We start from the raw sequence: 25,476 nt of genomic DNA on the forward strand, positions 1-25,476 counted from the left end.
CAACATTATTATGATGATTATTACAATACAAAAGTGCTGTGGGGCTGAGGGAGGGGTGAATAAAGGGATATAATCGAAGGACGAGGGCAAAGCAGAAGACAGTGGGAGAAGAGGAATGAGGGCTTAGTCCGGAAAGGCTTCTTGGAAGAGATGAGCTTTTAATGAAGCTTTTATAATAATAATAATGATGATGGTGGCATTTATTAGGTGCTTACTATGTGCAAAGCACTGTTCTAAGCGCTGGGGAGGTTACAAGGTGATTAGGTTGTCCCACGGGGGGCTCACAGCCTTCATCCCCATTTTCCAGATGAGGTAACTGAGGTGCAGAGAAGTGAAGTGACTTGTCCAAAGTCACACAGCTGACAATTGGTGGAGCTGGGATTTGAACCCATGACCTCTGACAAAGCCCGGGCTCTTTTCCACTGAGCCACGCTGTTTCTCTTAACAAGCTTTTAATGACGCTTTTAATAAGATGATCTGTAGTCCTGTGCTGTGTTAAAATCTTAGGGTGGGTAGAGAGGCTGATACAAACCAGGCGACCCGCCGACCCCATGCTCCCCATGAAATTCTACGCAAGGAGCACCGTCGGTTTTACAAAACCATAGCAAGCGCTAATATTCGTATCAGACCAACTTACTTTATTTCCCTAGGCTTGCGAAAGAAGGTTTGCCATCTGGAAGGGACATTCAGTTCACTGTGGACAACCGGTCTAATCTACAAGAAGAAACAAAGAGAGAGAAGAGTTCAGAACATATTTCAATTCCCTCCCAAGTTGGTGTGACTTTGGGCAAGTCGCTTCACTTCTCCGGTTCCCTCATCTGTAAAATGGGGATGAAGACTGTGAGTCCCAGGTGGGACAATCTGATCACCTTGTATCCTCCCCAGAGCTTAGAACAGTGCTCTGCACATAGTAAGCACTTAACAGATGCCGTCATAATAATAATAAAATACTTTAGACCTGCATCAATCATAGGGTAATGAGTTTTTTCTCATTTTATCCATTAATGGAAGCTCCTTAATAATAATAATGATAATAATGATAGCATTTATTAAGTGCTATGTGCAAAGCACTTTTCGAAGGTGATCAGGTTGTCCCCCGGGGGGCTCACAGTCTTCATCTCCATTTTACAGATGAGGTAACTGAGGCACAGAGAAGTGAAGTGATTTGCCCAAAGTCACACAGCTGACAATTGACAGAGCCGGAATTTGAACCCATGCCCTCTGACTCCAAAGCTCATGCTCTTTCCACTGAGCCGTAGGCAAGATCAAGGTCAATCAGGTGTGACGTTGTGTATATATCTATAATAATGTATATATCTGTAATTCTATTAATCTATTCTAATGGCATTGAGGCCTGTCTACTTGTTTTATTTTGTTGTCTGTCTCCCCCTTCTAGACGGTGAGCCCGTTGTTGGGTAGGGATTGTCTCTCTCTGTTGCCGAATTGTACTTTCCAAGCGCTTAGTCCAGTGCTCAGCACACAGTAAGCGCTCAATAAATACGATAGAATGAATAATAATAATTTTGGTATTTGTTAAGTGCTTACTACATGCAAAGCACTGTTCTAAGCACTGTGGAGGATACAAGGTAATCAGGTTGTCCCACGTGGGGCTCACAGTCTTCATCCCCATTTTCCAAATGAGGTAACTGAGGCCCAGAGAAGTGACGTGACTTGCCCAAAGTCACCCAGCTGACAAGCGGCGGAGGCAGGATTTGAATCAATCAATCAATCGTATTTATTGAGCACTTACTGTGTGCGCTCAATTATAATTATAATTATAATAATAATGATAATGGTATTTGTTAAGCGCTTACTATGTTCAAAGCACTGTTCTAAGCACTGGAGAGGTTACAAGGTGATCAGGTTGTCCCACGGTGGGGGGGGGGGGGGCTCACAGTCTTAATCCCCATTTTGCAGATGAGGGAACTGAGGCCCAGAGAAGTTAAGTGACTTGCCCAAAGTCACACAGCTGACAATTGGCGTGTCCAAAGCCCGGGCTCTTTTCACTGAGCCAAGCCGCTTCTCTGTAAAATGGGGATTAAGAGTGTGAACCCCATGAGGGACAGGGATTGTGTCCGACCCGATTATCTTGTATCTACCCCAGAGTTTAGCATAGTGCCTCGCACATAGTAAGCGTTTAACAACTACCATTAAAAAAAAAAATTCCTCCCACCAACCCCCACCACATCACATCCCCCAGGAAGCCTAGCTGGAACTGACAGAGTTCTGTTACTCTTCTAAGAGCTTAGTACAGTGCTCTGAGCATAGTAAGTGCTCAATAATACCATTATTTGATTGATTGATTCTAGTTGAGGGCATGGTAACATTAACGAGGTGTGAACACGAATGTAAAATGAGTGAACTTGATTATGGTAATAATGATGGCATTTGTTAAGCACTTACTATGTGCAAAGCACTGTTCTAAGCGCTGGGGAGGTTACAAGGTGATCAGGTTGTCCCACGAGGGGCTCACAGTCTTCATCCCCATTTTACAGATGAGGGAACCGAGGCACAGAGAAGTGAAGTGACTTTCCCAAAGTCACCCAGCTGACAAGTGGCGGAGCCGGGATTCGAACCCACGATCTCCGACTCACTAAGCCAAGCTGCTTCCCTTAACCACGCTGCTCCCCTTGCTTCCCTTACCGTGTTCAGGACACTGTACTAAGTGCTTGGGAGACTACAGTATAACAACAAATAGCTACATTCCCTGTCCACAACGAGTTTACAGTCCAGTCTTCAGCCCCATTTTACAGAAGAGGGAACTGAGGCCTAGAGAAGGGAAGTGGCTTGCCCAAGGTCATTTAGCAGACCAGTGGAGGACTGGGATTAGAACCCAGGTCTTTCAGATTCCCAGATCTGGGTTCCATCCACTAAGACGTGCTGATTCTCCATGACTTCCCGTTTCTACGCTCCCCAAAACACAGCCTCCAATTCTACACGGCAACCTGTACGAGAAGCAGCGTGGCTCAGTGGAAAGAGCCTGGGCTTTGGAGTCGGAGGTCATGGGTTCAAATCCTAGCCCCGCCAATTGTCAGCTGTGTGACTTTGGGTAAGTCACTTCACTTCTCTGGGCCTCAGTGACCTCTTCTGTAAAATGGGGATGAAGGCTGTGAGCCCCACGTGGGGCAATCTGATCACCTTGTAACCTCCCCAGCGCTTAGAACACTGCTTTGCACATAGTAAGTGCTTAATAAATGCCATTAAAAAAAAAAAAACTTTATATGCCCCAGGTCTCATTATCATTTTCTTTCTAGTCACCAAGAATAGAATGGGCAAGTGACTTCACTTCTCTGGGCCTCAGTGACCTCATCTGTAAAATGGGGATGAAGTCTGTGAGCCCCACGTGGAACAACCTGATGACCTTGTATCTACCCCCAGCGTTTAGAACAGTGCTTGACACATAGTAAGCACTTAAAAACAACTTGTACTTCCCAAGCGCTTAGTACAGTGCTCTGCACACAGTAAGCCCTCAATAAATCATCATCATCATCATCAATCGTATTTATTGAGCGCTTACTATGTGCAGAGCACTGTACTAAGCGCTTGGGAAGTACAAATTGGCAACATATAAATATGATTGCATAACAAATACCTTCATTATTATTATTGCTATTACCAGCTCCTTAGTCCTCTGGTTTCCTTCAAAGCCTTCCTTTCCATTCAAGACCCCACGTCCTCTTCCTCTCTCTTACCCCTTGGTTCCAATGAATTGAATAATAATAACAATGGCATCTATTCTAGGCCATGAGCCCGCTGTTGGGTAGGGACCATCTCTATATATTGCCAACTTGGACTTCCCAAGCGCTTGGTGCAGTGCTCTGCACACAGTAAGCGCTCAATAAATACAATTGAATGAATGAATGAATAAATGAAGCGCTTACTATATGCAAAGCACTGTTCTAAGGGTTTGGGGAAGTTACAAGGTGATCAGGTTGTCCCACGGGGGGCTCACAGTCTTAATCCCCATTTTACAGATGAGGTAACTGAGGCACAGAGAAGTGAAGCGACTTGCCCAGAGTCACACAGATGACAATTGGCAGAGCCGGGATTTGAACCCATAACCTCTGACTCCAAAGCCCGGGCTCTTTCCACTGAGCCACGCTGCTTCTCTGGAATTGAACCTTCTGCCTTTAAACCACTAACTGTACTTGCCTCCCGATGTTCTGTGTTGGATCTCTACTATTCTCACAATCCACTCTCTGAGAGCACTGTACTAAGCGCTAGAGAGAGTACAATACAACAGATTTAGACACATTCCCTACACACCTTAATATCTGTGTCCCTTCTAAACTGTAAACTCCTTCTGAGCAGGGAAAGTGTCCTACCAACTCTGTTGTACTCTCCTAAGTGCTTAGTAAAGTGGCCTGCAAGCCAGTAAGCACCGTGAGAGAAGCAGCGCGGCTCAGTGGAAAGAGCCCAGGCTTTGGAGTCAGAGGTCATGGGTTCAAATCCCGCCTCCACCAACTGTCAGCTGTGTGACTTTGGGCAAGTCATTTCACTTCTCTGGACCTCAGTTCCCTCATCTGTAAAATGGGGATTAAGACTGCGAGCCCCCCCGTGGGACAACCTGATCACTTTGTATCCCCCCCAGCGCTTAGAACAGTGCTTTGCACAGAGTAAGTGCTTAATAAATGCCAGTAAGCACTCAATAAGTACCACTGAATGATTGATTGATATAGCTCTATAAGATTGGTTAGGGGCAAATACTGTGAAAAAATCAACCTGATTTTTTTAAAAAAGCATTTTCATTGTTCCTCTTAATCCCAGCTCCTCCACTTATCAGCTGTGTGACTTTGGGCAAGTCACTTAACTTCTCTGTGCCCCAGTGACCTAATCTGTAACATGGGGATGAACAAATTTATTTATTTTATTTGTACATATTCATTCTATTTATTTTATTTTGTTAGTATGTTTTGTTTGGTTCTCTGTCTCCCCCTTCTAGACTGTGAGCCCACTGTTGGGTAGGGACTATCTCTATATGTTGCCAACTTGGACTTCCCAAGCGCTTAGTACAGTGCTCTGCACACAGTAAGCGCTCAATAAATCATCATCATCATCATCATCATCAATCGTATTTATTACGATTATCAATAAATACGATTGAATGAATGAATGAATGGCTGTGAGCCCCACGTGGGACAACCTGATTACCTTGTATCTACCCCAGTGCTTAGAACAATGCGTGGCACATAGTAAGTGCTTAACAAATACCATTATTATTACTATTATTACTATTGGACTGCAATCTTGTTGTGGACAGGGAACATGTCTGCTAATTCTCTTATATTATACCCTTCCGAGTGCTTAGTACAGTGTTCTGCACATAATTAGTTTTCAACACATTTCATTGATTGATAGATTGACTGATCTAGACTGTGAGCTCATTGTAAGCAGTAAGTGCTTAACAAATACCATTATTATTACTATTATTACTATTATTACTGTTGAACTGCAAGTTTGTTGTGGGCAGGGAACATGTCCATAATATAATTCTCTTATACTCTTCCAAGTGCTTAGTACAGTGTTCTGCACATAATAAGTTCTCAACACGTCATTGATTGACAGATTGACTGATCTAGACTGTGAGCTCATTGTGAGCAGGGAATGTGTCCGTTGTACTCTCCCAAGCGCTTAGTACAGCAGTACTTTGCACACAGTAAGCGCTCAAGAAATACCATCTAATAGATGAATAATCCAAATGGCAGAAGTCACCCCCTCCAAATAATATTATCAATATGCCTGACTCCAATTTTCATAAATGTGTTTTTCAGTCATCCAAAGGACTCATTGAGTAGCTTTATACTGACTACTCACTGAACTGAACCGTTCATTCATTCGCATTTATTAAGCGCTTACTGTGTGCAGAGCACTGTACTAAGTGCTTAACCAGAACACCTATTCACTTTCATAACCCCCTTTTCTCTTATCTTTAATTTCTTTTAGTGTCTGTCTCCCCTGCAGGATTGTAAGATCCTAAGGATACCGACTGTATCTATTCAGTCTGCTGTATTCTTTTTTTATGGTTTTTGTTAATCAATCAATCAATCGTATTTATTGAGCACTTACTGTGTGCAGAGCACTGTACTAAGCGCTTGGGAAGTACAAGTTGGCAGCATATATAGTCCCTACCCAACAGTGGGCTCATAGTCTAAGCGCTTACTCTGTCAGGCACTGCTGTAACGCTCATTCATTCATTCATTTCATTCAGTCGTATTTATTGAGCGCTTACTGTGTGCAGAGCACTGGACTAAGCGCTTGGGAAGTACAAGTTGGCAACATCTAGAGACGGTCCCTACCCAACAACGGGCTCCCAGTCTAGAAGGGGGAGACAGAGAACAAAACAAAACATATTAACAAAATAAAACAAGTAGAATAAAAATGTACAAGTAATTGTGCAAAAATATGGAACTATGTTAATTGCTCTTTTGATGTGGTGATGATTCATTAACCTCCACATACTCTGTGTAATTAAATACTCCATTCACTCATTCATTCAATTGCATTTATTGAGCACTTACTGTGTGCAGAGCACTGTACTAAGAGCTTGGGAAGTACAAGTTGGCAACATCTAGAGATGGTCCTACCCAACAGCGGGCTCACAGTCTAGAAGGGGCAGACAGACAACAAGTGAGCAGGACACTGTACTGGACGCTTGGAGAGGATGGAGAGACATGCGGGTTGAAGGGAGGGCGTGACAGAGGAGAGAGATCAACCCCCCTGTTCTGTAAGTGCTTCAGGCTAGTGAGTGCACTAAACTCACCCTTGAAAAAATAATTTTAGTTTCTCCTTAAACACATGCTGTTAAACACAAAGTCATTTCACATCAGACCAAACCACCCTCTCCCCGCAAAAAAATTCACCTTGTAGTTCAATAACAAAAGAGCAGTTGCCATTGTGCTTTTAACAAAAAAATCCCCGTGAATCCCCGTGAAGGTGCAGGAACACAAAGAAACATATTTCGGCTTGATTGTGCAAAAATATGGAACTACGCTAATTGTTCTTTTGATGTGGTGATGATTCATTAACCCCCACATAATCTGTGTAATTAAATACTCTAGAAATCAAATGGACAGGCCGTGGTGTTTTCTGTACAATAAGAAAAGGGAAACATCCACAGGCCTGGGTAATTTTTCCTGCCCCCTTATAACTACGATGGAGTGGCCCTTCTCTGCTCTTGGATTTGAAGAGAGGGTTGGTTTCTTTTGTACTTCCCAAGCGCTTAGTCCAGTGCTCTGCACACAGTAAGCGCTTAATAAAAACGATTGATTGATTGATTAAATACTGATTCCGCATGTGGAAGGGAGCAGGAGAACAGCCAGAGGAGTTGGGAGGGAAGGGAGTGACAGACTGCCAGGAGAGATTAATAGCTGTCTTCTGGTTCATTCATTCATTCATTCAATTGTATTTATTGAGCACTTACTGGGTGCAGAGCAAACCCCCAGGGTAAATCACAGCCTTCATAGTGCCATTTATCAAGCGGCAGAGAGACAGTCCTCAAAGGAGCAGTGCAAAACTTCCAAAATGCTGCCCTAAGAGTACAGAGTCGTTGATCATCATTGCTTCCAGAAAAATATAAAGTTATTCATTCATTCGATCGTATTTATTGAGCACTCACTGTGTGCAGAGCACTGTACTAAGCGCTTGGGGAGTCCAAGTTGGCAACATCTAGAGACGGTCCCTACCCAACAGTGGGCTCACAGTCTAGAAGGGGGAGACAGAGAACAAAACAAAACAGATTAACAAAATAAAATAAGTAGAATAAATATGTACAAGGAAGATAAATAAATAGAGTAATAAATCCGTACAAACATATATACATATATACAGGTGCTGTGGGGAAGGGAAGGAGGTAAGGTGTGGGGGGGGTGGAGAAGGGGCGGAGGGGAAGAGGAAGTGAAGTGATACTTACATTTGAGAGAAAACATCTAGATCTATAAGTTCTAGCTTTTATGTGAAATCCGGAAGAGGTGTTTTTTTTTAAAAAAAATCTAGGCACTAATGCTCAAAAATCACCATAAATCTCTATCTCTCTCTTCACTCTGTAGCATTTTACTAAATCAAAAATGCACTTTTCCAAAGCAGTTTTCAGGTACCATCCGCTAAGGGTAGTTTTGCTGTTTTTTAAAATGGATTTTCTAATCTAACACTACTTCAGGTTGTTCAGAAAGGCACAATCAAATGGATTTTCTCAATTCCCTACTAATAAAAGAGGCGCTAAATGCAGTGCCACAACAATCTGAGAATCTGCCACTTGTCAGCTGTATGACCTTGGGTAAATCACTTCACTTCTCTGTCCCTCAGTTACCTCATCTGTAAAATGGGGATGAAGACTGTGAGCCCCACGTGGGACAACCTGATTATCCTGTATCTACCCCAGCGCTTAGAACAGTGCTTTGCACATAGTAAGTGCTTAATAAATGCCATTATTATTATTATTATTAATCCCAGCTCCGCCAATCGTCTGCTGTGTGACCTTGGACAAGTCACTTCACTGGACCTCAGTTACCTAGTTAAAATGAGGATTGACACTGTGAACCCCTTGAGGGATAATAACAATAATAGTAATGGCATTTATTAAGCACTTACTATGTGCAAAGCACTGTTCTAAGCGCTGGGGAGGTTACAAGGTGATCAGGTTGTCCCACTGGGGGCTCACAGTCTTAATCCCCATTTTCCAGATGAGGTAACTGGGGCCCAGAGAAGTGAAGTGACTTGCCCAAAGTCACACAGCTGACAATGGGGGGAGCCGGGATTTGAACCCATGACCTCTGACTCCAAAGCCCATGTTCTTTTCCACTGAGCCACACTGCTTCTCTTTCTGCTTTTGGGATCAGGGACTGTGTCCAACCTGATAAATCTGTACCTACCCCAGTGCTTAGTAATAATAATAATGATGGCATTTATTTATTTATTATTTATTTATTATTTATTGTTGATGAGAAGCAGCGTGGCTCAAGTGGAAAGAGCCCGGGCTTTGGAGTCAGAGGTCATGGGTTCAAATCCCGGCTGCTCCACCCATTGTCAGCTGTGTGACTTTGGGCAAGTCACTTCACTTCCCTGGGCCTCAGTTCCCTCATCTGGAAAATGGGGATGAAGACTGTGAGCCCCCTGTGGGACAGCCTACTCACCTTGTAACCTCTCCAGTGCTTAGAGCAGTGCTTTGCACATAGTAAGTGGTTAATCAATGCCATTATTATTATTATTATTATTAATTTATTTTACTTGTACATCTTTATTCTATTTATTTTATTTTGTTAATATGTTTTGTTTTGTTGTCTGTCTCCCCCTTCTATACTGTGAACCCGCTGTTGGGTAGGGACCGTCTCTATATGTTGCCAACTTGGACTTCCCAAGCGCTTAGTCCAGTGCTCTGCACACAGTAAGCGCTCAATAAATCCGATTGAATGAATGAATGAATGAATTTATTAAGCATTTACTATGCGCAAAGCACTGTTCTAAGCATTCATTCAATTCATGTACCTTACTATGTGCCATGACTGTGCTAAATGCTGGGGTACATAGTGGCTATTCATTCATTTGTTCATTCATTCAATCATATTTATTGAGCGCTCACTGTGTGCAGAGCACTGGACTAAGCGCTCGGGAAGTACAAGTTGGCAACATATAGAGACGGTCCCTACTCAACAGCAGGCTCACAGTCTAGAAGGGAGAGACATAATAATGGCATTTGTTAAGCGCTTACTATGTGCCAAGCACTGCTCTAAGTGCTGGGGTGGTTACAAGGTGATCAGGTTGTCCCTCGGGGGGCTCACAGTCTTCATCCCCATTTTACAGATGAGGTAACTGAGGCCCAGAGAAGTGAAGTGACTTGCCCAAAGTCGCACAGCTGACAATTGGCAGAGCCGGGATTTGAACCCATGACCTCTGACTCCAAAGCCTGGGCTCTTTCCACTGAGCCACACTGCTTCAGTCGCTGCATCTGTGAAATGGGGGTTTAGTATATGAGTCCCCCGTGGGACAACCTGATCACCTTGTAACCTCCCCAGCGCTTAGAACGGTGCTTAGCACATAGTAAGCACTTAGCACATGCTATTATTATTATTATTATTTATTATTATTATTATTGTTATTATTATTATTATTAGAGAAGCAGCGTGGCTCATTGGAGAGAGAATGGGCTTTGGAATCAGAGGTCATGGGTTCAAATTCTGGCTCTGCCACTTGTCAGCTGTGGGACTTTGGGCAAGTCACTTAACTTCTCTGGTCCTCAGTTACCTCATCTGTAAAATGGGGATTCATTCCTTCCTTCCTTCATTCATTCATTCAATCGTATTTATTAATAATAATAATAATAATAATAATGGCATTTATTAAGCGCTTACTATGTGCAAAGCACTATTGAGTGCTTACTGTGTGCAGAGCACTGTACTAAGCGCTTGGGAAGTACAAGTTGGCAACATCTAGAGAACGGTCCCTCCCCAACAGCGGGCTCACAGTCTAGAAGGGGGACACAGACAACAATTAAGACTATGAGCCCCAAGTGGGACAACCTGATCACCTTGTATCTTCCCCAGTGCTTAGAACAGTGCTTTGCACATAGTAAGTGCTTAACAAATGCCATCGTTATTATTATTATAAAGCATTAAAAAGGAAGCTAGCTAGGCTTTCTTATTTGCTCATCTGGTCCTGTTGACACTTCCCCAGAATCCAAACCTCTTATTTGGATTATAAAGCGATGAAGCTGTCGAAATAGGAGCTATTCAATCCAAATGAAACCAAACATTTTTTCTCATTAAAACAAATGGGAAACACCAGTTGTACGGCCTCAAGGGGGTTTGTCTTAATTCATTTTTCTCCCTCATTAAATGAAATGTGATTTCAAATGTATTATCCTAGAGAATTTTACAGATTATTTCTATGGGCTACATTAAGGGTATATGATGGTTTCCTAATTAACTTAAGCGAATTTCTATATTAAAACAAGGTCTCCGGAGATTTTCTTAAATTTTTCCATTAATTCGCCTTGCCAGAATGGACACAGTAAGTGAAATCTAGTGATTTGTCTTGAAACCGTGTATTTTCACTCCTCCAAATTATGGCCACCCCATATTGTCTGATACTTTGCAACCTACACTCTTTGATGCCTTTGACCCCAAGCAAAGTTCAATCACGCTAGCATCCCGCCTAGCATTTCAAGTAAGTAAAGCGCTTAGTACAGTGCTCTGCACGCAGTAAGCGCTCAGTAAATACGATTGAATGAATTGAACGAATAAATCCCTCCACACCTCGGTTTATGAGAAGCAGCGTGGCTTCGTAGATAGAGCCCAGGCCTGGGAGCTAGAAGGATCTGGGTTCATTCATTCAATCGTATTTATTGAGCGCTTACTGCGTGCAGAGCACTGTACTAAGCGCTTGGGAAGTACGAAGCACAAGTCGGCAACGTATGGAGACGGTCCCTACCCAACAACGGGCTCACAGTCTAGAAGATTTTAGGGTTCTAATCCCAGCTCCGCCCCATAATAATATGTTATGTTGCCAACTTGTACTTCCCAAGCGCTTAGTACAGTGCTCTGCACACAGTAAGCGCTCAATAAATATGATTGAATGAATGAATGAATAATAATAATAATAATAATAATGACATTTATTAAGGGCTTACTATGTGCAAAGCACTGTCCAGGTTACAAGGTGATCAGGTTGTCCCACGGTGGGCTCACAGTCTTAATCCCCATTTTACAGATGAGGGAACTGAGGCAGAGAAAAGTGAGGTGACTTGCCCAAAGTCACCCAGCTGACAATTGGCAGAGCCGGGATTTGAACCCGCAGCCTCTGACTCCAAAGCCCGGGCTCTTTCCTCTGAGCCATGCTGCTTCTCATCTCAGTAGACTTACTGAGTCTACTTACTCAGTAGAACCCATGTCTAATAAATGCCATTATTATTATTATTATCAATCAATCAATCAATCAATCGTATTTATTGAGCGCTTACTATGTGCAGAGCACTGTACTAAGCGCTTGGGAAGTACAAATTGGCAACACATAGAGACAGTCCCTACCCAAGTGGGCTCACAGTCTAAAAGGGGGAGACAGAGAACAGAACCAAACATACCAACAAAATAAAATAAATAGGATAGAAATGTACAAGTAAGATAAATAAATAAATAAATAAATAGAGTAATCAATATGTACAACCATATATACATATATACAGGTGCTGTGGGGAATTAATTATTATTAATTATTACGTCTACTGTGTAACCTTGGGCCAGTCACTTTACTTCTCTGGGTCGCAGTGACCTCATCTGTAAAATGGGGATTAAGAGTGTGAGCCCAGTGGGGGACAGGGACTTTGTCCAACCTGATTAATTTGTATCTACGCCAGCACTTAGAACAGTGCTTGGCACATAAGAAGTGATTATATATGTATAGATGTTTGTACATATTTATTACTTTATTTATTTATTTATTTTACTTGTACATATCTATTCCATTTTATTTGGTTAACATGTTTGGTTTTGTTCTCTGTCTCCCCCTTCTAGACTGTGAGTCCACTGTTGGGTAGGGACCGTCTCTATATGTTGCCAACTTGTACTTCCCAAGCGCTTAGTACAGTGCTCTGCACACAGTAAGTGCTCAATAAATACGATTGATTGATTGATTGATTGATTAACACTAGCCCATTTACTGCCTCTGGCCTGGAATGCCCTCTTCTCCTCAAATCTGCCAGATGACTACTCTCCCCTGCTTAAAAGAGGCAGCGTGGCTCAGTGGAAATAGGCCGGGCTTTGGAGTCAGAGGTCATGGGTTCAAATCCCGGCTCTGCCGTTTGTCAGCTGGGTGACTTTGGGCAAGTCACTTCACTTCTCTGGGCCTCAGTGACCTCATCTGTAAAATGGGGATTAATAATAATGATGGCATTTATTATGCGCTTACTATGTGTAAAGCACTGTTCTAAGCGCCGGGGAGGTTACAAGGTGATCAGGTTGTCCCACGTGGGGCTCACAGTCTCAATCCTCATTTTACAGATGAGGGAACTGAGGCCCAGAGAAGTGAAGTGACTTGCCCAAAGTCACACAGCTGACAATTGGCGAAGCCGGGGTTTGAACCCACGACCTCTGACTCCAAAGCCCAGGCTCTTCTCCACTGAGCCACGCTGCTTCTATTAAGACTGTGAGCCCCCCGTGGGACAACCTGATCACCTTGTAACCTCCCCAGCGCATAGAACGGTGCTTTGCGCATAGTAAGCACTTAATAAATGTCATCATTAGTATGATTATTATTATTAAAAGCCTTTATTGAAAGCACATCTCCTCCAAGAGGGCTTCCCAGACTAAGCCCCCCTTTTCCTCATCTTCCACTACCTCCTGTGTTACCATGACTTGCTCGCCTTGCTCCCCCCTCCCAGCCCCACATCACTTACGTACATATCTATCATTTTATTTATTTGTATTGATGTCTAGCTCCCCACCTCTAGACTGTAAACTCACTGTGGGCAGGGAATCTTGACTGTTTATTGCTGCATTGTAGTCTCCCAAGTGCTTAGTACAGTGCTCTGCACACAGTAAGCGCTCAATAAATACGATTGAATGGATGAATGAATTATTATTAGATTGAATAAATATCAATTAATGGATTTTAGAGAAGGGTCTTTGCCCAGTTTGGATCTGATTTCCTGAGGTCTAGAAGCGACCCTTGAACCAATCACCTAGAAAGTATTTAATGAGGAAGGCAGAATTATTTAGATTTCAGCGAGTTCACTGCACCGTATCCAGAAGCAAAATGGCCCAAAAAGTTCCACATCAAACTTCAATAAGCCCATTATTGGGTGGGGACCGTCTCTATATGTTGCCGACTTCTACTTCCCAAGCACTTAGTACAGTGCTCTGCACACAGTAAGCACTTAATGAATCAATCAATCAGTCGTATTTATTGAGCGCTTACTGTGTGCAGAGCACTGTACTAAGCGCTAATAAATATGATTGAATGATGATGATGGCATTAATTAAGCGCTTAACTATGTGCCAAGCACTGTTCTAAGCGCTGGGGTGGTTACAATTAATGATTAATAATGGCATTTATTAAGCACTTACTATGTGCAAAGCACTGTTCTAAGCACTGGGGAGGTTACAAGGTGGTCAAGTTGTCCCACGGGGGGCTCACAATCTTAATCCCCATTTTACAGATGAGGTAACTGAGGCCCAGAGAAGTTAAGCGCCTTGCCCAAAGTCACACAGCTGACATTTGGCGGAGCCCGGATTCGAACCCATGACCTCTGACTCCAAAGCCCGGGCTCTTTCCACTGAGCCACGCTGGTTACGAGGTGATCAGGTTGTCCCTCAGGGGGCTCACAGTCTTAATCCCCATTTTACAGATGAGGTAACTGAGGCACAGAGAAGTTAAGTGACATGCCCAAAGTCGCACAGCTGACAATTGGCGGAGCCGGAATTTGAACCCATGACCTCTGACTCCAAAGCCCGGGCTCTTTCCACTGAGCCATGCTGCTTCTCAGATTGAATGAATGAATAACCCGTCTTCATCATTGGAGAAGTTAAGATCTCCCCACTACCAGCTAAAGTTTAGGGATGAAGAAGTATTGTGCCCATTTTGCAGAGTATAGATGACCTTATAAAAACGGCTGAGGATGATGAGCCCGTTGTTGGGTAGAGACCGTCTCTATACATGGTCGATTTGTACTTCCCAAGTGCTTAGTACAGTGCTCTGCACACAGTAAGTGCTCAGTAAATACGATTGAATAAATGAATGATGCTGTCAGAGAGAGGAAATCAAAAGTATGCAGAGGTATTCACTAGTTAAGAAAAGAAAGCCGCCATTCAACCTAAATTAGACTAATTTTGGTGGGTTTTATGAGATGGCACTTACAATGTGCCAGACACTGTACTAAGCACTGAGGTAGATGCTCTGCACACAGTAAGCGCTCAATAAATACGATTGAATGAATAAAAGAGAATCAGGTTGGACACAGTCTTAATCCCCATTTTACAGATGAGGTAACTGAGGCCCAGGGAGTAATTGCGGCATTTGTTAAGCGCTTAATACGTGTCAGGCACTTTCCTAAGCTCCGGGATAGATACACAATAACGGGGTTGGACCCAGTCCGTGTCCCCCATGGGGCTCACAGTCTTTAGCCCTATTTTGCAGATGAGGTAACTGAGGCCCAGAGAAGTGAAGTGACTTGCCCAAGCTCACACAGCAGGCTTGTTACGAAGCCAGACTCCCAAGCCTGTGTTCTATCATCATCATCATCATCATCATCATCATCAATCATATTTATTGAGCGCTTACTGTGTCTATCCACAGTCCTTCTCTATTGGCTCCAGATCCAGATCTCTGCAGTAAATAAAATAGGGGTTTGGCGGTCCCCCTCCGAGAAACACTCTGGTATAACAATAACAATAATAATAGTATTTGTTAAGCGCTTACTATGTGCCAAGCACTGTTCTAAGCGCTGGGGGAGATAAGGTAAGGTAATCAGGTTGTCCCACGTGGAGTTTACAGTCTTAATCCCCATTTTCCAGATGAGGGAACTGAGGCCCAGAGAAGTGAAGTGACTTGCGCAGTCACACAGCTGATAAGTAGCGGAGGCGGGATTAGAACCCACGACCTCGGACTCCCAAGCTCGTGCTCTTTCCGCCGAGCCACGCTGCTGACATCCTATGCCTTTCCTTGTCTGGTATTCCCGAGGGTTGTCTGACGCCACCCTACTAGTGGGGTATGTTTGTATTTGGTTTTTTTCCCCATTTAATCACCTCTTAATTACCCAGGAGCTCTGGCAGATAATGAAAAATCACAAAACTGATCAACCGCAAGCCCTATCCTTGCCAGCATTCCCGAACAAAAATCGCCCACTCTCCGGCTTCAACGTACTTAATACTACAAATATTTGTTACCAAGTGCTTACAACGTTATCCAATTTGGGCTTAATAATAACCAGAAAACACTCACTTCCTTCATCCTTCTCATCCTTTGCGGCTTTCTGGCTGTTATTTGAAAGTAACTGTGAAGGGGAATAAAGATAAATTAGAATACACGGCAGATAAATCGGATTACTGAATAAAATCCGGGCCTGTAGATAGGGTGAGCTCTTTTCTGCACTGTAATAACATACGGCAAATTAAAGGGCGGAACGATCAAATAGGCAGTTATGCCGCTCTAGGCCTGGTTTTCACTGTATATAATGTCAAACCCCGAGGAGGAAAAACTGAGACGGAAAAATGTTCTCATTCCCGCAGTTCCCGTCTGTGTCCCGGACATTAATTGCCGTTTCCTCCTGCTTTGTCAAGAGTACGAGGGCCCAATTTTAAGGCCCTTGGCTCTGTAGAGCGATAGGGAAACATGTTCTAAGGTAGGAATATTCATCATCGATCAATCAATCGTAGTTATGGAGTGTCTGCCGTGTGGAAAACCCAAAACTGAGGATCCTCTGCCCTTAAGGACCGGTTCCTTTAGAGAGGGAAATAGGCACTAAAATAATTTGCTGGAAGGAGGAAGAAGGAAAAGGGGAGATATACATGAGTTGTTGGGGTTCGCATGATATGTAAAGAGGAGGCTGTGAAGAAACAAAATGCAGAGTTGGCCCGGAATGATTTAACCTGGGGACAGTAGAAATCGATCTGGGAAACCTCGAGGACGACTGTCTCTTTGGAATTTCAACTGCTTTATTTCACGGATAATTATTTTTTTTAACAAAACAGGATTTTGGAAATACTGTACAACCCTCCTATTCATACACTATATTAAAAGTAATTGATTCGCTCGATTGCATATTTGATCCTACAGTTTTTCCACCTACAGAGGAAACCTCAATACTGAGTGTGATTAAAAGGAACAAAATTGAAGATGGAAATCGTTAAAACTATGAGCTCATTATTTATAGCATCACTGAGAAAATGCAAATAATAATAATAATAATAATGGCATTTATATTATATATATTTATATATTTATATATATATTTATATATATATATTATAGCATCACTGAGAAAATGCAAATAATAATAATAATAATAATGGCATTTATTAAGCGCTTACTATGTGCAAAGCACTGTTCTAAGCGCTGGGTACAAATCAGGTACATCAAGGAGAGAAACAGAGTGCCTTGGTGAAAAGACCCCAGGTTTGGGAGTTGCAGGAGCTGAGTTTCAATCCCAGCTCAGCCACTTGCCTCAGTCGTATTTACTGAGCGCTTATTGTGTGCAGAGCACTGTACTAAGCGCTTGGAAAGTACAATTCGGCAACAAATAGAGACAAACCCAACAACGGGCTCACAGCCTAGAAAGGGGGGAGACAGACAACAAAACAAAACAAATTGACTGGCATCAGTAGCATCAATATAAATAAATTCCTTATTCTTTCATTCTCAATTAAAAGGCCTTGAAGACTGCAGGTGCGGTTCTTCTCAGGAGACATTTCTGTATGATGGAAATTTCTCCTTTTCCAGCTCGTATATTTTCTCATCGGGTCTTGAAGATAATAATAATAATAATAATGTTGGTATTTATTAAGCGCTTACTATGTGCAAAGCACACTGTTCTAAGCGCTGGGGGGAACACAAGGAGATGAGGTTGCCCCATGTGGGGCTCACAGTCTTAATCCCCATTTTACAGATGAGGGAACTGAGGCACAGAGAAGTGAAGTGACTTGCCCAAGGTCACACAGCAGACGTGTGGGGGAGGCAGATCTTAGGTGGACACACTGACGGAAGAGATTTTGCGAAAAGCGAAGTTGTCTTTTTCCACCTCAAATATTTTCTTTTCAGGCCTTGAAGACCTGAAGTAGAAGAACACGGGCAGGTCACTTAACTTCTCTATGCCTCGATTTCCTCCTCTGTAAAATGGGGGCTTAAATGCCAGCTCTCTCTCCCCCGTAGGCTGTGAATCCCACTTGGGACAGAGATTGCGTCCTCACTGATCACTTAAAGTACTGGGTACTTAGTAAGCACTTAAATACCACAATTATTATCAGTCATCAATCGTATTTATTGAGCGCTTACTATGTGCAGAGCACTGTACTAAGCGCTTATTATTATTATTATGAGATAAATGGGAGCATTTTCAATTTCAAAAGGTGAGTTTCAAGATATTTTTTGAACGAGTGCAAGTTTCTCTAGACTTTAAACTCGTGGTGGGCAGGAAACATTCATTCATTCAATCGTATTTATTGAGTGCTTACTGTGTGCAGAGCACTGTGCTAAGTGCTTGGGAAGTCCAAGTTGGCAACATATAGAGACGGTCCCTACCCAAAAGCGGGCTCTGTCTACCAACTCTCCAAAGCGCTTAGTAAGTAAGCACTAAATAAATGTTGTTGATTGGTCAGGAAAGAACTGTAAATGGGTGGGCTTAAGAAGAATAATAATAATAACAATAGTTATGGCATTTGTTAAGCGCTTACTATGTGCCAGGCACTTTACTAAGCGCTGGTGTAGATACAAGCAAATCGGGCTGGACGTATTCCCTGTCCCACGTGGGGCTCTCAGTCTCAATCCCCATTTTACAGATGAGGGAACTGAGGCCCAGAGCAGTGAAGTGACTTGCCCAAGGTCACACAGCAGACAAGTGGCTGTCAGAATTAGAACCCATGGCCTTAAGAACACGATTCTCACATTATTAATTTGCCTAATGTAGAACTCTCAGTTGGATAAAGCTAAATTCAAAATTTCACTTCCCAGAGAGGAGAAACACTACAGTGTTTCTATAATAATAATAATAATAATAATATAATATAATATAATAATAATGGCATTTATTAAGCACTTACTATGTCCAAAGCACTGTTCGAAGCGCTGGGGAGGTTACAAGGTGATCAGGTTGTCCCACGGGGGGCTCTCAGTCTCAATCCCCATTTTACAGATGAGGGAACTGAGGCCCAGAGCAGTGAAGTGACTTGCCCAAGGTCACACAGCAGACAAGTGATTGAGTCAGAATTAGAACCCATGGCCTTAAGAACACGATCCTCACATTATTAATTTGCCTAACGTGGAACTCTCAGTTGGATAAAGCTAAATTCAAAATTTCACTTCCCAGAGAGGAGAAACACTATAGTGTTTCTATAATAATAATAATATAATAATAATAATGGCATTTATTAAGTGCTTACTATGTGCAAAGCACTGTTCGAAGCTCTGGGGAGGTTACAAGGTGATCAGGTTGTCCCACGGGGGGCTCACAGTCTTAATCCCCATTTTACAGATGAGGGAACTGAGGCCCAGAGCAGTGAAGTGAATTGCCCAAGGTCACACAGCAGACAAGTGGCTGAGTCAAAATTAGAACCCATGGCCTTAAGAACACGATTCTCACATTACTAATTCGCCTAACGTGGAACTCTCAGTTAGATAAAGCTAAATTCAAAATTTCACTTCCCAGAGAGGAGAAACACTATAGTGTTTCTATAATAATAATGGTAATATAATAGTAATATAATATGATATAATATAATAATATAATATATAATATAATATATGATGTGATATGATATGATATGATATTATCATAATAATGATAGCATTTATTAAGTGCTTACTATGTACAAAGCACTGTTCTAAGCGCTGGAGAGGTCACAAGGTGATCAGATTGTCCCACGGGGGGCTCACAGTCTTCATCGCCATTTTACAGATGAGGTAACTGAGGCCCAGAGAAGTTAAGTGACAAGGTCATACTTATTTGGGCTCAAAGCATTCAATGAGCACTCACTGAGTGCTACCTATGGCTTAGTGGATAAAGCACGGGCCTGGGAGTGGGGAGGTCATGGGTTCTAATCTCGACTCTGCCAGTTGTCCACCGTGTCCTTGGGTGGGTCACTTAATCAATCAATCAATCAACTGTATTTATTGAGCGCTTACTGTGTGCAGAGCACTGTACTAAGCGCTTGGGAAGTCCAAGTTGGCAACATCTAGGGACGGTCCCTACCCAACTCACAGTCTAGAAGGGGGAGACAGAGAACAAAACAAAACATATTAACAAATTAAATAAATTGAATAGATATGTACAAGTAAAATAAATAGAGTAATAAGTAAAATAAATAGAGTAATATGATTAATACGACTGAATGAACTTCATCGTCATCATCATCAATCATATTTATTGAGCGCTTCCTGTGTGCAGAGCACTGTACTAAGCGCTTGGGAAGTCCAAGTTGGCAACATCTAGAGACGGTCCCTACCCAACTCACAGTCTAGAAGGGGGAGACAGAGAACAAAACAAAACATATTAACAAAATAAAATAAATAGAATAGATATGTACAAGTAAAATAAATAAATAAATAGAGTAATAAGTAAAATAAATAAATAGAGTAATATGATTAATACGATTGAATGAACTTCACTTAACCTCCCTGGCCCTCAGTTTCTTCAGCTGTAAAATGGGGATTCAGTACCTGTTCTCTCTGCTGTGTGGACGGTGAGCCCCATTTGGGACAGGGAATTTGGGACAGGAGACGATGTCCAACCTGAGTAACCCGTATCTACCGGGCATTGGAACAGTACTCGTCACGTAGTAAGTGCTGAACAAATACCATAAGATAATTAAACACTTACACTACATAGTAAGCGCTGAACAAATACCCTAAGATAATTACTTACACTACTTATTCCTTTATTCAATTATTTAGAGAAGCAGCGTGGCTTAGTTGGTTCATTCATTCAATCGTATTTATTGAGCGCTTACTGTGTGCAGAGCACTGCACTAAGCGCTTGTGAACTACAAGTTGGCAACAGATAGAGCCGGTCCCTACACAACAGCGGGCTCACAGTCTAGAAGGGGGAGACAGACAACAAAACAAAACATATTAACAAAATAAAATAAGTAGAATAAATATGTACAAGTAAAATAAATAGAGTAATATATCTGTACAAACATATATACATATATCCAGGTGCTGTGGGGAGGGGAAGGTGGTAATGAGGGGGGGATGGGGAGGGGGAGGAGGGGGAGAGGAAGAGGGGGGCTCAGTCTTGCTTAGTGGCAAGAGCCTAGATTTGGGAGTCGGAGGTCGTGGGTTCTAATCCCGGCTCTGCCACCTGTCAGCTGTGTGACTTTGGGCAAGTCGCTTCACTTCTCTGTGCCTCAGTTCCCTCATTTGGAAAATGGGGATCAAGACTGTGAGCCCCGTATGGGACAACCTGATCACTCTGTATCTATCCCAGTGCTTAGAACAGTGCTTGGCCCATAGTGAGCGCTTAACAAATACCATCGTTATTATTATTAATGTCTGACTCCCCCTCTAGACTGTAAGCTCATTGTGGGTAGGGAATCAATCAATCAATCAATCATATTTATTGAGCGCTTACTGTGTGCAGAGCACTGTACTAAGTGCTTGGGAAGTACAAGTTGGCAACATCTAGAGACGGTCCCTACCCAACAGTGGGCTCACAGTCTAGAAGGGGGAGACAGAGAACAAAACCAAACATATTAACAAAATAAAATGAATAGAATAGATTTGTGCAAGTAAAATAAATAAATAGAGTAATAAATCCGTACAAACATATATATACATATATACAGGTGCTGTAGGGAAGGGAAGGAGGTAAGGCTGGGGGCATGAAGAGGGGGAGGAGGGGGAGAGGAAGGAGGGGGCTCAGTCTGGGAAGGCCTCCAGACAGGGAATGTGTCTGTTGCTGTACTGCACTCTCCCAAGCGCTTAGTACAGTGCTTTGCACACAGGGTGGGTTCAATAATAGTAAGATTGAATGAATGAATCCTCTCCCAGAAGCTGAGAAGCAGCGTGGCTCAGAGGAAAGAACGCGGGTTTGGGAGTCAGAGGTCATGGGTTCTAATCCCGGCTCCGCCCCTCGTCAGCTGTGTGACTTTGGGCAAGTCACTTCACTTCTCTGGGCCTCAGTTCCCTCATCTGAAAAATGGGGATTAAGACTGTGAGCCCCATGTGGGACCACCTGATTACCCTGCATCCCCCCAGCGCTTAGACCAGCGCTTGGCACATAGCAAGCGCTTAACAAATGCCATCATTCATTCATTCCATCGTATTTATTGAGCGCTTACTGTGTGCAGAGCACTGTACTAAGCACTTGGGAAGTGCAAGTTGGCAACATATAGAGACGGTCCCTACCCAACAACAGGCTCACAGTCGAGCCATTATTATTATTATTATTGGTACAGTGTTCTGCAGACAGTGAGCGCCCAATGCCAACGATGGATGGATTGATTCTCCCTCCTGTCCACCGTGGGCCCCGTCCGGCGGCCGACTTACTCGAGTTTCCTGAACCTCTCTCTGCCGGCCGCCACGTATCTGCCGCCCTGTTTTAGCTCCTCCAGTTCCTGCACCAGGTGTCCTTGGCTGGGGGTGTAGAGCTGCCTCACCCCGAACGGGGCCTCCACCTCCTCGTTCAGCTGATTCATGAAGGCCTCGAAGGTGGGCACCCTCCGGGGGTTGATGACAAACTTCTTGCCCAGGTAATATTGGTCCCCGTTGCGGAGCACCAGGACCGTGCGGGCCGGCGTGGTCTCGAACAAGTCGCGGGCGGCCGAGGCATCTTGGGTGTTCATGGTACCCCGGGAGGAGGAGTGGACTGGGGGTGTTGCGGGACTGATGGGGGAAGGAGGAGGAGGAGGAGGATGGGGAAGGAGGAGGATGGACGGAGGAAGATGGATGGGGAAGAAGGAGGCCGGAGGGGGAAGGAGGAGGATGGATGGGGAAGGAGGAGGATGGATGGGGAAGGAGGAGGATGGATGGTGAGGGAGGAAGATGGATGGGGAAGGAGGCGGCTGGAGGGGGAAGAAGGAGGATGGAGGAGAAAGGAGGAGGATGGATGGGGAAGGAGGAGGATGGATGGGGAAGAAGGAGGCCGGAGGGGGAAGAAGGAGGATGGATGGGGAAGGAGGAGAATGGATGGGGAAGGAGGAGGATGGATGGGGAGGGAGGAAGATGATGGGGAAGAAGGAGGCTGGAGGGGGAAGAAGGAGGATGGAGGAGAAAGGAGGAGGATGGAGGGGGGAAGAGTGTGCACGGAGCAGAGCGTGGATGGTGACACTCTGGGGGGATGTGGCCGCCCCCCTGAGCCGCCCTGCCCCCTGCCCCTTCCTCTTCTCTCCCCCTCCCCAAGGTTGGGGTGGGAGGGGGGCTGACATGGGCCATTGTGACCTGCGCACCCCCACCCCCACCCCCCAACCACCCAGCAAGAGAACAAGCAGCGTGGCCTTGTGGCTAGAGCCCGGCCCTGGGAGACAGAAGGACCCGGTTTCTAATCCTGACTCTACCACTTGTCTGCTGTGAGACCGCAGACAAGTCACTTCACTTCTCCGGGCCACAATTTCCTCATCTGAAAAGTGGGAATTAATAATAATAATAATAATGGCATTTATGAAGCGCTTACTAGGTGCAAAGCAGTGCTCTAAGCGCTGGGGAGGTTACAAAGTGATCAGGTTGCCCCACCGGGGGCTCACAGTCTTAATCCCATTTTACAGATGAGGCAACTGAGGGACAGAGAAGTGAAGTGACTTGCCTAAAGTCACACAGCTGGGATTTGAACCCGTGACCTCTGACTCCAAAGCCCGGGTTCTTTCCACTGAGCCATGCTGCTTCTCCAGCCACCTGACTGAGAGTTCCATGTGGGAATGGGCCTAACTTGGGATCTTCCCCAGCGTTTAGTACAGCGCCTGGCACATAGTAAGCGCTTAACAAATGCCATTAAAAAAAAATCTGAAGACCAGCAGAAGGGCCCGGTGACTGGGAAGAAAAAGGGGAGAGAGCAGGGGGAAAAGGTGGACTTGAATGAAATGGCTACTATCCCAGGCAGTGAAGGAGAACCAGCCGGATACTGGAGCAGAAACCCTGGGTTGGAGACCCACTCTCTCACTAGCCTGCTGGATGACCTTGGGCAAGTCACTTAACCTCTCTGGGCCTTTGTTTCCTCATCTGTAAAATGGAGATAAAATAGATTGGGAGCCCCAAGTGGGCCAGGAACCCCATCCTATCTGATAACCTTGTTGCTTCCGGTGGTATTAAGCACGTAGGAAGCTCTCATTAAATGCCATAAATTCCTCTGCGCGGGAACAACTCGGGAAGTCCGGCTTCGTGGAGATCGAAGAGCTCCGTGCTGCTGTTCCTGTTTCTTCTTTCAAATTGGACATAAGGAGCCAAAGTGCACTTAGTCCTAGTCCCTGAAAGAGATGATTCAATTCCCTGTGGTGGACTTCAAAAGCAAGGAGCCCGTTCATTTAGTTTTGTGCCTCTAAAAATTGGGAAATAGCTAGACCGGGAATTTCCTCATGGTAACAGTTCGCGTTGTGATTGATTTTTCTTTTAGAAGCTTACATGATACCCACCCACACAACAGAGTTTGATTTTTAGGTTGTTGAAAGCATGGCGTTCATTATATCCGTTGAGGAATTTTTTTTAGCATCACTTTTCAATATATTACAGGAAATATGACTTAGTGGAAAGAGCCTTGGCTTGGGAGTCAGAGGTCATGAGTTCTAATCCCGGCTCCATCACTTTTCAGCTGTATGGCTTTGGGCAAGTCACTTAACTTCTCTATGCCTCGGTTACCTCATCTGTAAAATGGGGATGAAGACTGTGGGACAACTTGATTACCTTGTATCCCCCCCAGTGCTTAAAACAGTGCTCAGCACATGGTAAGCCCTTAACGAATACCATCATTATTATCTGGATTCAAAAATTAATCTTTATTCAGTTTCAAAAAAGCTTAGGGTTCAGCATTTTCCCCAGAAGGAATGTACTTAATCTGCATTAGTCAATCAACGGTATTTATTGAGTACTTACTGTGTACAGAGCAGTGAACTAAACACTTGAAAAAGTCCAGTACAGAGTTGGTAGACATGATCTGTGGCCACAGAGGAGCTTACAGTCGACACTTCCGAAGTAGAGAATCAAGATACTGAACCAAATCATTCAAACAAACAAAAAAAATAGAAAAGAAAAAGAAAAAAAAAGCACTCTTGCCTGAAAATCCAAATAACTAATTAGGTCTGAATGATCCAGATATAGTGAAGACTTGGTCTCAATGACTTTATCCTCTTTAATGTGATTGAAAGACAAAGGAAATGTAGTCTATTATTATTTATTATTAGTATTATTTATTCTTTATTTATTGGAGAGAAGCAGCATGGCTCAGTGGACAGAGCACGGGCTTTGGAGTCACAGGCCATGGGTTCCAATCCCGGCTCCGCCACGTTTGCTGTGTGACCTTGGGCAAGTCACTTAACTTCTCTGAGCCTCAGTTACCTCATCTGTAAAATGGGGGTGAAGACTGTGAGCCCCACGTGGGACAACCCGATCACCATGTATCTCCCCCAGAGCTTAGAACAGTGCTTTGCACATAGTAAGCGCTGAACAAATGCCAATATTATTATTGTAACCTCCCCCAGTGCTTAGAACAGTGCTTTGCACATAGTAAGTGCTTAATAAATGCCATTATTATTATTATTTATGGTATTTGTTAAGCACTTACTCTGTGTCAAGCACTGCTCTAAGCGCTGGGGGAGATACAAGTTCTACAGGGCTGTGAGCCCACTGTTGGGTAGG

General features: G+C 43.8%; 1 protein-coding gene across 1 annotated transcript in view; it reads right to left on the reverse strand.

Annotated features, from left to right (window-relative positions):
- Nucleotides 1-22,565, reverse strand: part of DCDC2C (doublecortin domain containing 2C) — a 116,082-nt gene extending 93,517 nt beyond the window's left edge. Inside the window, exons 1-3 of the mRNA XM_038740249.1 lie at nt 22,183-22,565; nt 15,925-15,976; nt 638-714 (exon numbers count right to left, since the gene is read on the reverse strand). Coding sequence (XP_038596177.1) covers nt 638-714; nt 15,925-15,976; nt 22,183-22,478 — 425 coding nt within the window. The 5' untranslated portion in view covers nt 22,479-22,565. The remainder of the gene's footprint in view (nt 1-637; nt 715-15,924; nt 15,977-22,182) is intronic.
- Between the last annotated feature and the right edge of the window lie 2,911 nt (nt 22,566-25,476).

Source organism: Tachyglossus aculeatus, chromosome X1, assembly GCF_015852505.1.
Source record: "Tachyglossus aculeatus isolate mTacAcu1 chromosome X1, mTacAcu1.pri, whole genome shotgun sequence".
NCBI classification, from domain to species: Eukaryota; Metazoa; Chordata; class Mammalia; order Monotremata; family Tachyglossidae; genus Tachyglossus; species Tachyglossus aculeatus.